Source organism: Mesocricetus auratus, unplaced genomic scaffold (assembly GCF_017639785.1).
Source record: "Mesocricetus auratus isolate SY011 unplaced genomic scaffold, BCM_Maur_2.0 Super-Scaffold_6730, whole genome shotgun sequence".
NCBI lineage: Eukaryota > Metazoa > Chordata > Mammalia > Rodentia > Cricetidae > Mesocricetus > Mesocricetus auratus.
In genome coordinates, this window is record NW_024429184.1 from 116754885 (window position 1) to 116768770 (window position 13886).

At 53.3% G+C, this 13886-nt stretch overlaps 2 protein-coding genes across 6 annotated transcripts; one reads left to right on the forward strand and one right to left on the reverse strand.

Annotated features, from left to right (window-relative positions):
- The first annotated feature begins 318 nt into the window (after window positions 1–318).
- On the forward strand, window positions 319–12064 carry Fchsd1 (FCH and double SH3 domains 1). Of its 4 annotated transcripts, none has more exons than XM_005069210.4 (20): window positions 319–424; window positions 673–770; window positions 1332–1377; window positions 1827–1894; window positions 2172–2313; window positions 2404–2540; window positions 2652–2715; window positions 3465–3593; window positions 3982–4104; window positions 4247–4342; window positions 4891–5010; window positions 5370–5474; window positions 5602–5763; window positions 6499–6627; window positions 6709–6792; window positions 6927–7044; window positions 7171–7391; window positions 8117–8204; window positions 9666–9721; window positions 9859–12064. In XM_005069210.4, the coding sequence occupies exons 1-20, from the start codon at window positions 404–406 to the stop codon at window positions 9922–9924; spliced, it is 2073 nt and encodes a 690-aa protein (XP_005069267.1). In that variant the 5' UTR covers window positions 319–403; the 3' UTR covers window positions 9925–12064. The 4 variants fall into 4 exon arrangements, with proteins under 4 accessions (XP_005069267.1, XP_005069268.1, XP_040597831.1 ...); XM_005069211.4 differs by having other exon boundaries at window positions 2178–2313; XM_040741897.1 differs by having other exon boundaries at window positions 7262–7391; window positions 9859–9999.
- Rell2 (RELT like 2) lies at window positions 10356–13693 on the reverse strand. Of its 2 annotated transcripts, XM_005069209.4 has the most exons (8): window positions 13549–13693; window positions 12914–13153; window positions 12476–12541; window positions 12314–12380; window positions 11723–11908; window positions 11097–11472; window positions 10930–10980; window positions 10356–10713 (listed from the first exon to the last, which is right to left on the reverse strand). In XM_005069209.4, the coding sequence occupies exons 2-7, from the start codon at window positions 13095–13097 to the stop codon at window positions 10948–10950; spliced, it is 912 nt and encodes a 303-aa protein (XP_005069266.1). In that variant the 5' UTR covers window positions 13098–13153; window positions 13549–13693; the 3' UTR covers window positions 10356–10713; window positions 10930–10947. The 2 variants fall into 2 exon arrangements, with proteins under 2 accessions (XP_005069266.1, XP_012968212.1); XM_013112758.3 differs by having other exon boundaries at window positions 10356–10980.
- Between the last annotated feature and the right edge of the window lie 193 nt (window positions 13694–13886).

A 13886-nucleotide genomic window follows, 5' to 3' on the forward strand; every position in this document is an offset into this window, starting at 1 on the left:
GGCATCTTCGCTCAGGTGTCCAGTGACTCAGTTTCCCTGGTCACCTGGTCTTCTGCACTTAGTATCGGGACTGGTGACATGCATATGTAAATGCATGATCAGAAATAATTACAGGCTGAATCAGCGGCTATACTAGAAATAGAAGCCGGGCGTCTCGACTCAAAAGCCCGAGGTTCTCTCTACCGCCAGGCTCACGCTGCGTCCGTCCCGCGGCCGGGACCCTTCCGGGGTATTTGCAACAATAACAGGTTCAGTTCTTCCGCGGCCCCCGTGTGCTTCCGCGCCCGGCGCGCAGCCTGACGAGCGTGGGCGGGGCGGGCCAGCTCTGGGGCGGGGCCTTGCCGTGGGCGGGGCCTCCCCGAGTTCCGGAGTGGAGTGTCTGGCTGCCTTTGCTGGATCCGAGATGCAGCCGCCGCCCCGGAAAGTGAGATTTGCCCGGGAAAGGGGAATACCTGGAGGTCTTGGGGATCGGAGGGAGCCTAAGGGCGCTGGACTCAGGGTGGAACACAGGGAGTGGCAAGGAGGTCAAAGCCCAACACAGAAGAAATCGAGGAAACAACCCAGCCTCTCTCGGGCCCCGCCCCCTCCCGCTCCCTGGGAGGTGTTTTGTCGGTCCCCACGCCGGAGTGGGGTACTAGGCTGGGGATCTTAATTTCTCTTATAATCCTACAGGTGAAGCCGGCCCAGGAGGTGAAACTTCGCTTCTTGGAGCAGCTGAGCATCCTTCAGACGCGGCAACAGAGGGAGGCGGATCTCCTGGAGGACATCAGGTAGCTCCAGACCCCTCACCTTCACAGGCTCCATCTTCACAGGAGCGAGCACCAATCCTTCCTTCCGCAGCACACGCCTGCCAGGGTTGGGCGTTGTCAGGATGATCTTTCCGGCCTACTCATTTATGACCCTCACCTTAGGCCCGCCTCTTCAGATGCTGGGCCTCTATATTCATAAACAGAGAGCCCCTCCTCAAACCATCTGACCCCACACCCTCTCCTCACCCGCACGGTCAAGCTTGGGGCACAGTCCCCTCCGTCTCCCAGACCTGTTGGGAGTCTGGCGGGCACCGATCCCTGTCGGCTCTCTCACCTCCAGACCCACAGATGGTCCTCCAGGGGTGGGAGGGTCCTGCTGGGGCTCTGAGCACTAAGGGGAGGCTGACCTGTGATCAGCTGCCAGAGGTGATCTCAAGGACTCTGGTCGTTCAGACCCATTCCCCCTGGATGTGGTCACACTCTGGGCTGGTTCCCTCTTGCTCCTGCTCAAGCTGAGGAGAGGATTGAGTGTGGGAGAGCAGCAGAAAACAGTCACCCCCATTCTACTCCCAACCTCCACAGATCCTACAGCAAGCAGAGGGCAGCCATTGAACGGGAGTATGGCCAGGTATGGGACTTCTTTCTGTCTTGTAGTTTCCTTTACACAGGCAGCAGTGATCAGGGGGGATTGTGGTAAAAAACAAATAACCTAACTAACAGTGTGATGCTTTTATTTGTGAGTTAATTGGAATAAGATTATTTTATAATTATTTTTAAAAAAAGACCAAACAATTTAGAATCCAGATCGGGGTCAAAACCCTGCTCTACCACTCACTTAGCTGTGAGATCTTGGAAAAGTTATTTGGTATTTTTGGCCTCAACTTTTTTCTCTGTAAAATGAGAATAGTAATAATACCCAACCTCCACATATGGTTATAAGGATTAAATGAATTAGTGAGCGCAAGGCGCTTGGGGAATGTTGTGTAGTTGAAGAATGATTATAGACCCCGGTTCCAGACTCTCCTCCAGTTGGGGGTCTTCACAAAGGATGTGCACTTGTCGTGGTTTCCTCACCAGGCACTCCAGAAGCTGGCTGGGCCATTCCTGAAGAGGGAAGGGCAGCGCAGTGGGGAGGTCGCCAGTAGGTGAGTTGCAGAGTTGTCGACTGGAGCTCAGCCCCAGAGATCTCTGGAGATGAGGACCTGATGACAGGGAAAGACAGGCGGGCTGCAGGTAGCGCTGACGCAGCAGCAGCAGAGGAGCTGACCCAGCAAGGACACTGTGGGTGGGGGTGGAGGGCGAGAGTGATCCTGTGGCTGAGCTAATGGGCTGATCGATTGATGGGCTCCATGGTGTTGCGGTGGGGGGGTCTCATGAAACGGTGGAGTGTTCCTCTTTTCAACACAGACCTTCTCTGGGGAGGGGCAGGACAGTGTTTGGTGCCTGGCGCTGCCTACTGGATGCCACTGTGGCTGGAGGCCAGACCCGGCTCCAGGCGTCTGACAGATACCGTGACCTCGCAGGGGGCACGGGGAGGAGTGCCAAGGAACAGGTGCTTAGGAAGGTATGTTTCAGTGGATGGGGTAAAGGAACCTCCAGCTCAGGGTTAGATGTGGCTTCTTTTGTTCAGGGTTCTGTGTTTCTTTGCCACTAGGGGACAGAGAGTCTCCAGCGGGCACAGGCTGAGGTGCTACAGTCCGTCCGGGAACTGAGCCGAAGTCGGAAGCTCTATGGGCAGCGAGAGCGAGTGTGGGCCTTGGCACAGGAGAAGGCAGCTGATGTCCAGGCCAGGTGTGCTCTCCGCTGACCAAGTAGTACACACAGAGTGTGACTGGAGGCCTCTGGGGTAGAATCTAAGTTTCAAAGCTGTGCCTGACTCCTGACTAATTTTTTGTCACACAGACTGAACAGAAGTGACCATGGGATCTTCCACTCTCGGGCCAGCCTCCAGAAACTGAGTACCAAGGTTTGGAGGAAAAGGCTACCTCCCCTAGTGGTTTGGGGTCCAGTGGCATAGAAATAAGAGGCTTCCAAACTTCCCAGCGGTTCACTGCCAGGCACGTAGTAAGCACTCAGTAATGCAGCTCCTTGGTTTCTCTGAGCCTCATTTTCTTCATCTGTACAGTGCAAACAATACCTTTCTTTTTTGTTCCTTTATATGTGCTTTCTGAGTACCTCTACATGCCGGGCAGTATTCCACCCTGGGGATGCAGTGAGGACAGGACTCGTGGAGTTCCATCCTCCACGCTTGGTTGAGATGAGTGTGTGTGAATAATCAGATAAAGATGCAATTAAAAGTGCTTTGAAAAAGGGTTGAGTGAGATTTGGAAGGGAGACCTCGCTGTACAGGAGGCCTGAGTGTCAAGGAGGTGGCCATGCTGGGGTCTGGGGGAGGAACATTCTGAAGAGGTGGGGTGGTGAGAGTCACTCTGGCTCAAAGATCCGAGAGAACAAGGCACACGCACATGGGAAGGGCCAGAGACGTTTCAGGGGCGGCTCATGTGAGATCTGTAAACTACAGGAAGGCACAGTCTGCACTTAGATGCTATGAGAAGGTTTTTAAGCCAGTGTTACATGCAAAGGTGTCAGTGTACTGTGAGGCATGTTGTATACACTCAGTAACGTGAGAGCCATTCAAGTTCTGGGTTTGAGGTTGGCCTTGGAAGGACTCCCAGGGTTCAAGGCTCCCTGTTGACTCTTACTTCCATTTCCTAGCTGTCGGCCCAGTCAGCCCAGTATTCCCATCAGTTGAGAACAGCCCGCAATGAGTACCTGCTGAATTTGGTGGCCACCAATGCTCACCTTGCCCACTACTACCAAGAGGAGCTGCCAGACCTGCTCAAGGCCAGTGCCTCAGTGAATGCAGACGCCACCCCTGCTTTCTTCTCTTTCCCAGGCTGACTAGTGCTAGTGCTTAGTGTGAATGGACCGTGCGGGTGTGGGCTCCGGCTCTTCTTCTTGATGGCTGTGTCACACAAGACATCTGACTCCACACTCCTCATCAGAATTAATCCCAGTTTCCCCACATCATAACACTAATGAGGTTCAAAGGGAATGGGTGTGGAAGATCTTAAACCATGAAGTGGTTTAAACATGGTGGACTATGATTAGAAATTCATTGTCTCCTATCCCTCATGTCCATGTCCCATCCATGGATGGATAATCTGCACTAGAGGCCTGGGAGAATGGCTGTATGTACCTAATATGTTATGGCACCTTGGGTTCTCTCCAGGTCCTGGTCAGTGAGCTGTCAGAATACTTGAGGGACCCCCTCACATTATTAAGCCACACCGAGCTGGAAGCTGCAGAGATGGCCCTGGAACATGCCCGCCATGGGGGACAGGCAACTTCTCAGGTGAGGGTTGGAGGTGTGAGTGCTCCCCAGTGATGTTTTATGTCCTTTTCTTCAGATACAGCCCCTCCCCGCCCAGTGCAGCTCAATCTGGGACAGGCTTGGGTGGATGGCAAGCGAGTGACTGTGTATTATCCAACCGTAGGTAAACTGGGAACAGGATGTGAAGCTGTTTCTTCAGGGGCCTGGAGTCTTTTCCCCCACGCCACCTCAGCAGTTCCAGCCAGCAGGGACGGATCAGGTGAGATCACCCTGCTCGTGGAGACAGGCCACATCTAAACATAAATATGGTTTTAGGTCCCTTGTCTCAGTGTCCTTTTCCTAATGTTGATCTGGTGACTATTTAGCCTTGGACAGGGGGTTTCAAAATCCCATTCACCTCCATCTGAACACAAACACACCTCAGACCAAAGTCCAGTCCCTGTTCTCTTCATTCCACCTCTGTCGCTCAACTCTGATTCCATCCCTTGGCCTGTGTCTGCATGAGTGCTCTTTGTCCCTGACACTGGAAGTTAAGATGACGAAGGAAGGGGCCGGAGAGTTGGCTCAGTGGTTAAGAGTACTTGTTGTTCTTGCAAAGGACCCGGGCTTGATTCCCAACATGCACCTGGAGACTCAATCACCTCGGGCACCAGGCGCACATGTGATGTACAGACAGACATATGTGCAGGCAAAGCATTCACACACACAAAATAAATAAGAGAAATCTAAAAGAGAAATTTTAAAAGATGAAAAGGAACTGGTGGGAAGGCTAGGATTTTTACGTCAAGTATTCTTTGTCTTTTTCAGGTGTGTGCCCTGGAGCGGGGAGCAGGAGGCTTGGCTGGTGAGAGTGGCCTGGAGAAAGAGGTTCAGCGCTGGACAAGCAGGGCTGCCCGGGACTACAAGATCCAGCATCATGGGCATCGGGTGAAGAGGGGGTACACGTATTGGGGGTGGGTAAGAAAAGCCGAGAGATGGGGACCATCGGAAGGGAGGGAAAGGAATTTTAACATAGCAGTGTGATTCAGCAGTCAAGAGCACAGCTTTCGGAACTAGACAGACGAGGGTTTGTATTCTCTCCTGTCGCTGGTGAGTTCTCTGACTCTGGCTAAGGAATGACTTCATCTCTCTGGACTTTGGTTTCCTCATCACTAAAATGGATCCAATAAAAATACCTACCTCACAGGGAAGACAGATGACACAATGCAGGCGATGCAGCCAGCAAAGGACCAGGCTCAGAGTAAGCTATGGCCCATAGCATCTCCCACCTCTGCCATCCTCGCCAGGTGCTGCAGCGACTGGAGCAGAGGCGTCAGCAGGCTCCGGAGCGAGAAGCCCCAGGCGTAGAACAGAGGCTACAGGAAGTGAGGGAGAGCATCCGACGGGCACAGGTGAGCCACTGAAATCCTGCCTCCTCAGGCAGCCCACCTCCATTGTGGCAGAGAAAAGCAGGGAAGCAGAGGGTAGACACAGCTCACCACACAGCTCACCAGGATGCTCTCTCTTCCTCTCACACAGGTGAGCCAGGTGAAAGGGGCCGCCCGGCTGGCCCTGCTGCAGGAGGCTGGTCTAGATGTGCAGCGCTGGCTGAAGCCAGCCATGACCCAGGCCCAGGATGAGGTGGAGCAGGAGAGACGGCTTAGTGAGGCTCGGCTGTCCCAGAGGGACCTCTCTCCCACGGTGAGTTCTTTCTTGTCCCTAACCATGCACACCTGGGAGAGGCTGAAATGCCTTGTTGGAGGCAGAGCCTCTAATATGGAAATTATGATATCTAATTCAGAGGGTTACCATGAGGCTTAAATGATACTGCATAGTTTCTGGTGTGGAGAATCCTCAGTAAACGTCTAATGTGGTGATTATGAACCATGGTTCTCTGGGCACACTGGTTTATGATACACCTTTAATCCCAGCACTTGGGAGGAAGAGGCAGGTGGATCTTTGTGAGTTTGAGGCTAGCTGATCTACAGAGTGAGTTCTAGGTTAGCCAGGGCTACCCTGTCTCATCTTAGCCCCCCCAAACAACCCCCCCAAGCCCACCATGGTTCTGGGAGCAGACTGGAAGTTAATTGAGTGCCAGCCACTCCACTTAATAGCCATGTGACCTTAGAAAATGACTTAATCTTTAGGAGCCTCGGTTTCCAAAGTAGTGTGAAGTTAATATAGTTATGCAAAATAACATTGGGTTATACTGAAGCTTAAATGAAACAATATATATGTAAGATACTTTGTATTAAACACCTAATTGTAATTGTTATTTAGTATCATCTTGCCCTATGGTGGTTTTGGTTGTGAGACATGGTGATTGGTTATGGGGTACTGTCTTGAAGGAGGATTCCCAGTGTCCCTTAGAGCTAAGAGAGGGCATGGGAGATCCATGCAGTACTTGAGACTGTGTCTGTCTTCTACCCCTGCCAGGCTGAGGATGCCGAGCTCTCTGACTTTGATGAATGTGAGGAGGCCGGGGAGCTCTTTGAAGAGCCTGCCCCCCCAGCCCTGGCTACCAGATCCCTCCCCTGTCCTGCGCATGTGGTGTTTGGCTACCAGGTGTGAATGAGTATGGGAACTTCAGATGGGTGAATGGGGTGGGGGCCGGGCAGATCTTGACTCCTTCCTTGTGGGGTTTAGGCAGGACGTGAGGATGAGCTGACTATCACAGAGGGTGAGTGGCTGGAGGTCATAGAGGAAGGAGATGCCGATGAATGGGTTAAGGTGAGTATGGGACCCTGGGTTGTGTGTGGTTCTCAAGGCTTCGTCCAGGTAATGTCGAAAACTTGAGTGGCTAAGAGCCAAGGTCATACACTGCTGGGCGAGTCTGATACCTGTTCACATTGCTCGGTGAGCAGGCTCGGAACCAGCATGGCGAGGCAGGCTTTGTTCCTGAGCGATATCTCAACTTCCCGGATCTCTCCCTCCCTGAGAGCAACCATGGGAGCCACAATCCCTCAGGAGCAGAGCCCACAGGTAAGAAAAGGAAGGTATGGACTCAGGGACCATGAGTATAGACAGCTTACCGGATGCTGTGGAGTGACTGGCACTATTGTACCACAGCCCCCTGCTTTATTTCATCCTCTCTCCTGGGCTCCTTAGCGTTCCTGGCCCGTGCCCTGTACAGCTACACCGGGCAGAGTGAGGAGGAGCTAAGCTTCCCTGAAGGGGCACTCATCCGCTTGCTGCCCAGGGCTCAAGACGGTGTGGATGATGGCTTCTGGAGGGGAGAGTTTGGGGGCCGTGTTGGAGTCTTCCCATCCCTGCTGGTGGAGGAACTGCTTGGGCCCCCAGGGCCACCTGAACTCTCTGACCCTGAACAGGTGAAGCGTCTTTCTCCTTCACTTCCCAAGTGCCCCTGGGCTGAGCAGTGCTCCATGTTATCTTAAAGTCCTGCTTCCTCCCCAGGTGTGACTCCTGTGGTAGCTTAGGCCTCCCTGTGTGCTTTGGATGGGAAGAGAAAAGAGAAACCAAGGCACCCTTCACAGGAGTTTGGGAATTTTAGGGCCAGATAGGCCTGAGTACAAATTGCTGTAGCATGACATTGAGTGGTCACTTAACTTCTCTGAGCTGCCTTCTTCGTGTGTAAAATAGACGCAAGAGCAGCTTTAGTGGGCTCTCTGTCATGACTAAGATGTTAGAGGTAAACTCCTTAGCCCATGGTACACAAGAAGTGTTTGAATTTGTGTTGCCGTGTAATGACACAGCAGGGATCGTCAGGAAAGTCAGAACACACCGGTTCCAGCCAGTGCTCTGCCACTAAGCATGATTCTGACGGATGGCTCAACCCGAATCTCACTTGTGCTGTAGCAGCCGTCAGAATACACAGCTCACAGGGTGGTGGTGAAAGCTGAATAAATTTGTGTATGTGCCGTGTTAGAAGAATGCCTATTCTGTACACATTGACATATGTGTTAGTAACAAAGCTTCATTTGGCTGCTTTTGGTATTGAGAATAAATGGGAGAGAAACTAGGAGTCGGGTGAGAGGAAAGGCTTGTTAAGCCTTCCCACAGACCAGGAATAACTGTGTGCCTGCCCTGTCTCCAGACGCTGCCATCCCCTTCCCCTCCCAATTTTTCCCCTCCTGCACCCACCAGTGCCTTGGAAGGATCCACTGCACCTGTTCTGCCTGCAGGTGAGTAGGGAGAATTGGAGCCTTGGAGCATGAGCAACAAGAAGACGCTTGAACTCAGCCTTACCTGCTCCTGTGTGCCCCTGGTGTACCTTGCAGGAAGGCCCGTGGCATATTGGTGGGGAGGAGAGCTTGGATTTGAAGCCAGGTTCCTTTCTGTTGTATGATTTGAGGTGGAGGGTTTTTAACCTGCCTGGCCCTTGGTCTAGGTTTTCTCTTGTTGTGCTCTTGTTGTTCTTTTTGGAGAAAGGGCTGGCCTTGAACTCCCCATGCCCCAGCTTTTCCCATGTGTTGGGATTAGAAGTCACCCGCCTAGTTTGCTTTACATTCTTTATAAAGTGAAGGAAAAGGCACTGGTTTATCAAGTTGTTATCAGGGGCTGGAGAGATGTATCAGTGGTTAAGAACCCTTGTTGCTCTTGCAGAGGACCCAAGTTTGATTCCTAGTGCCCACATGGGAGCTTACATCCATCAGTAACTCCAGGGATCTGAGGGATCTGACAGACATACATGCAAGCAAAACACTTGTACACATAAGGAAAAAAACTAAGAGTTAACTGAGAGTTTCAACATCGACGGGCAGTGGTGGCACACGCCTTTAATCCCAGCACTCGAGAGGCAGAGGCAGGCGGGTCTCTGAGAGTCTGAGACCAGCCTGGTCTACAAAGTGAGTTCCAGGACAGCCAAGGCTGCTATTACACAGAGAAACCCTGTCTTGAAAGACGGGAAAAAATAGAATATACAATACTGTACTTGGCATATGGCTCTTTTAGATCATTATTATTTTAAAAATTAGTTGTCTTTTCTCACGGCATTCTCACATTCTCCCAAAATGTATCCTTTTCTTTTACTGCCCTTGGACTCTGAAATATAATACCCATCTTTGGATTAATTTCTCTATATATATTTGGAGGTGCTGGAGACCAAACTAGGATCTTGCTCATACAAGGCAAGCCTAAGTTATGTCCTCATTTTTCACCATAAAACACTCAGCTTTTCTAATACATTCTAGTTTGTCCACCTCCAGAAAATCATGCTCCCTGACTCTAGAGTCACTGTCTCTTCCAACACTCACTCCTACTTCACTTTGAATGATGTAGTACTTGGTACTTGGGCAGTCTCTCTCTCTCTCTCTCTCTCTCTCTCTCTCTCTCTCTCTCTCTCTGTGTGTGTGTGTGTGAGAGAGAGAGACAGAGACAGAGACAGAGAGAGAGGGGGGATTCTCAGCAGCCATTTTGAAGGGAACATTGTACTCCACGTCCTTTCTTTGATCCTTTGTACAGAGCAATCTTGCATTAAGTATTAGAGGATGGATGGACTAATGGATTTTATAGCTCAAGCTGGTGATTTTTCTTTGTTTTTGCTAAGTCAACAAGTATTTATAGAGTGTCACTATCCTAAGTGCTGGAGATACGGCATGGAGCCCAGCAAAGCTTGAGAACTGACTTTCAGTTTCTATTTCTAGACAAAGCCCTAGACTGCCCAGGCCCCCTGGACATGATGGTGCCTCGACTCAGGCCGGTAAGGGCTTCCACCTTGGGGAAGACTGTACAGAAGGCTCATCCCTATGGGTCCTGTTTGGTTTACTGGGCTGAGGGAATGGGCAGGGATATTCCCAGGAGGGACTCTGGAACACTAATTATGTATGTCCCTTGCAGATGCGTCCACCACCTCCCCCACCAGCCAAAGCCCCAGATCCTGGCCATCCAGATGCTCTCACCTGAAGGCCATGGCGTCACTGCCCCCCAGTAATGCTGCTGCCCCTATCTCCATGCTGACAGAAACCAAGCCCTCAACGATCTGGAGCGAAAAAGGCAAAACCTGCAGTGTTCCCCATGTCCAGGGGTAGAAAGTGACCCTGTTCCCATTTCTGGGATTTGAACCCACTCCTTTCCCCCATTGTTCTCCTGTTACTCTAGGCTGGAACTATACCTTTCACTTTTTGTCATCACCCCATATCTAGGGTGGTAAAATATCCCAAAACCTCTGGGGCTGGAACCCACTCCTTAAAGCCTTGTACAGCTCTGGCTCATATGTCTTCACTCTGCCTCGGTGGCCAAGCCCGCCCTGAATGCCGGGGTCATGAGGCCTGGAGCCAGGAGAGGAGCAGATCTCGGGAGTCAGAAGGAGCTCAAGCCAGGATGCAAAGCAACTGTAATGGTCTGAGCAGATTTATTGACAGTGAATAAAGGCATGAAGTCCAAGCTGGGGCCTGGGCCTCTTGTGCCAAGAGGGCAGGGAGCCTAAGGTGCTATTGCTTTGGGGCCCACCACGGGTGGGGCCTGGTCCCAGCCGCCACACTCTTGCATGTGGAGTGAGGTTTTGGGGAAGCAGGCCAGGCAACCTGTTGGCGGTAGGGAAAGGAAAAAGAATGAGGGGATGGGCGTTGGGAGGCACTGCTCCTGAGGTCTCTCAGCCTGGGGCCGTGTCACTCCAGGTAGAAGTAGAGCTGGTCCCTCAGCTGAGGAGCAGTGCTGTCCAGAGGAGGGGAAGCCTTCACGGCTGTCCATACCCTGGCAATGCATCAGCATATCAGCACAGTGAAGACTGAGGCTTCAAGGAAGGAGTGGGGACAGTGTTGCTTCCTCTTCCAGCTCTGATCCTCTCGTTCCCCAGATTGCATCTAACCCTGCAGGACCTCTATGCCCACCACAAGGAGTCTGTAACACACACTAAGCTTGTAGGGAGGGTTCAGGGAGTTTAGGTAGAGGGTGGGAGGATGAGGTTACCTGGTATCGAGACTCGCCTCACATACCCCCTGCTTCTGGCGGTAGAGGCTCCTGAGAGAAGGGCAAGTATCAGTGGGGGCAGGGGGCGGGTCACCAGTGTTGCCCAGCATGGGGACAGTAAGACGTGTCCACCACTGCCCAGTGAAGCCCTGGCCATGTCTTCATACCTGCTGACCTGAGGTGTCCAGTTTGCTTGGCTGTCCATTTGCTTCTTGACTAGGCAGCCCTGGGCTTGGGCCTCTTCCTCTGGTGCCCAGGGTCAGTTCTGCAGAGGTTCCGGGGGTTGCCTCAAGTGTACTAGGGATTAGGCTATCATCCTTGAGTCCTCCATTCTGCACTGGCTGGGTGACTACGGCCTGGGAGGATGGTGTCTCAGGGAGCAACCTCTCAGTGGCAGCTGTCCCTGTTCTAGGCTGCCCTCCCCCAGCTACCTGACTGGCCCCTGGTTCCTGCACCCCCCCAGAGCCCCAGCTTCTGTCTGTAGGGGAACCATCCCGGTGTTCATGTAGGCCATAGCGCTTCTCAATGTGTGTCACTCGGAATCTGGATGGGAAGAGAACACTGCGACTTAGGACTGCAGCTCAAGTGTCACCTAACCCGCCCTCCCTGGGGGTGATGGCAACTTCTCCAACCTGGGGTAGGGAAGCCACCTGAAACTGTGGGACACTTAATGCAGCCTGACCCTGCTGCAGTTGCTCAGTTGCTCAGAGGAAAGAATCGGGCCCCACCTTTGGCAGACAGGATTACTGGGCACCAACTTAACCTCCATTTTTTTGAACTACTGTGTTCCCACCTGCCCACTGAGAATACAGTGGTCTCTCCGGGCCTGGGGCGGCCTTTTCCCTCCTTAGAGCGGCCCTGGCGGACAAGTGGGGGTCTCTTGTTGCGGCTACAGTGAATGCAAGGAGCTGCAGAGCCAAGATGCACCGTGTGATGATGGGAAGGAGCTCCATCCTGCAGACTGGAGGTGGCATCCACACTGGGCCACAGGAAGAAAGGGAGCAGAAATGATATTTCCATTTCCCTTCCTGCCATTTCCTTCTGTTCTTTCAGCAGGCTCTTTAAGCCCCCCCCAAGCCCCACCTTCTCCTGGTTCCAACATCCTTTTGTCTTTAGTAAATTTAGTGTTAAACCATGAGTGGTCATGTGAATTCCTCTCCCCCCTGTTTACTAAAGAGAGCAATGCTTAACCAAAGACAGTGACACCAGAGGCGAATGGATGGTGTCTAGATGGGAGATAGGGTTTCTACAAAACTTCTTCTATAGGTTAGCTAGCCTTGTCCACCCCTCCCCCTTCAACTCCCATGGTGCTTGGGAAGGCAGTATCAGAGGAGAGGGTATTCCACGGTAAGCTAAGTCATGCTGGCTCTTGTTTCTCCCTCACCTGGAGAGCTGCACTGTCCCTTCTCCTTCGCTGTCCCCCAGCATCTCCTTCAAGGCCTCAGCATTGGCTGACGGAAGAGGGAGAAGGAGGAGTCAGTGGAGGCGGAGGGCAGGGCAAGGGGAAGTCAGTTTGGGAAGGAACAAGCTTTTGGCCTGTACCCACCTTCGTTCTGGATGATGCAGCGAACAATCCTCTCTACTGTGTCCTCATTCACGTCATCGTCTTCAGCTGAAGGATGAAAGAGGTTGGCAGGGAGGTGGGAAATGAGTCAGCTATGGGGGAATATGACCCGATGCCCCCATGGGTGATGACTATAATGATGTATCTCTTTACCTATGTGTCTTCATGCATTGGGCCAGAAAAGGCAGGAGAAGAAATGGGCCCCCAGGGCTACCATGGTGGACCCCCTTCTCTAGCTTCAATTTCAGGGTGGTGTCACTTTACATGCACTCTCAAAAAAAAAAAAACCCCATCATAAGCTGTCTTTTGGGTTTCATCAGGATTTGGGGCTGGGTCTGTTGGCCAGGGAGGCAGAAAAAGTTTGGGAATAAGGGTGAGGGAGGAAGGTGCCTTAATCAGGGTTCTAGGTTCCTCACTCACATGGCTGGAGCTGGGCATCATCAGGCTCTGAGCCCCTAGATGTGCGGCAGCGGTAGCCTTTCTTCTTGAGCACGTGGCAGATCATGAAGCCTACCAGGCCCATGAGGAAGAAGACCAGCACAAGCAGGAAGAGCATGTACAGCCCATGTTGGGGAGGCTCCAGGCCAGGCTGTGGTTCCGACATGAGGCCCTGGGGGGCGAGCGCGGGCCAGGGCGCCTCCTGGGTTTAGTGGGCTGCAGCTGGGTACCCGCAGAGTAGGAAGGCATCTTAGGATCCGCAATAAGAGGTCCGCCCCACCCCCTACCGAACCAAGGAGCTGTCCAGACAGAGGGTGCTGGTCTGCCAAGACCGCCGCAGGCTGGAGGCCAGGCGGCAACTTCGAGAACCCTCTGCCACGACCCAGTCCCACTTTTCTGACATCCAGATCGCTATCCCTGACAGCTCGTCCCGCGCCCCGGTCCCTTCCAAGGACACTGCAGCACCAGACGGGACGAAATTCTCAAACAGCGAGCTCAGAGACATCTCCTCCACACCGGCCTGAGACAGGCCTCGCACAGCCCCCTCCCGTCCTTGCATTCCCGGGTCCCTTCTTTTTCGTCCCTCCCACCCTGACCACCTGCCCCCCCCGCGGTACCGGTGGTTTGGTTCTGTCTCCGGCTCCGGCTCGGGTCCCGGTTCCAGGGGCGTCCTCGTCCGGCTCAGGGCCCCCGACGCCCTCCCGGAGCTCATCCCTTGCTTCCTCCCCCTCCCCCTCCCCCCTTTGCCGCCTCACCGGCTCCGGGCCGGTGGCTGCGGACACCGGTGCCGCGGCGGACCGGGGGAGGGAAGGATGGCGGAGGATGCGGGCCGGCTGGGAGCCGCGGCAGGCTGCGGGCCACTGCTGCCCGGGAAACGGAGGGGACGGGGGGCGCCTCTGAAACGGCCCTGGGTTCCCAAATGCCTCTCGCGTCGCGGGCCCGGGACCAAGGGGCG

What these genes read in the sequence shown, in the direction of transcription:
- Fchsd1 (XM_005069210.4), top strand. Translation starts at nt 404, where the DNA reads ATGCAGCCGCCGCCCCGGAAA. An exon ending in TCCAGCATCATGGGCATCGG is followed by an intron (nt 5,011 to 5,369) that starts GTGAAGAGGGGG and finishes CATCCTCGCCAG; the next exon opens with GTGCTGCAGCGACTGGAGCA. An exon ending in AACTCTCTGACCCTGAACAG is followed by an intron (nt 7,392 to 8,116) that starts GTGAAGCGTCTT and finishes CCCTGTCTCCAG; the next exon opens with ACGCTGCCATCCCCTTCCCC.
- Rell2 (XM_005069209.4), bottom strand. Translation starts at nt 13,097, where the DNA reads ATGTCGGAACCACAGCCTGGCCTGGAGCCTCCCCAACATGGGCTGTAC. An exon ending in CTGCATCATCCAGAACGAAG is followed by an intron (nt 12,381 to 12,475) that starts GTGGGTACAGGC and finishes CTCTTCCGTCAG; the next exon opens with CCAATGCTGAGGCCTTGAAG. An exon ending in TGGACACCTCAGGTCAGCAG is followed by an intron (nt 10,981 to 11,096) that starts GTATGAAGACAT and finishes CCCTTCTCTCAG; the next exon opens with GAGCCTCTACCGCCAGAAGC.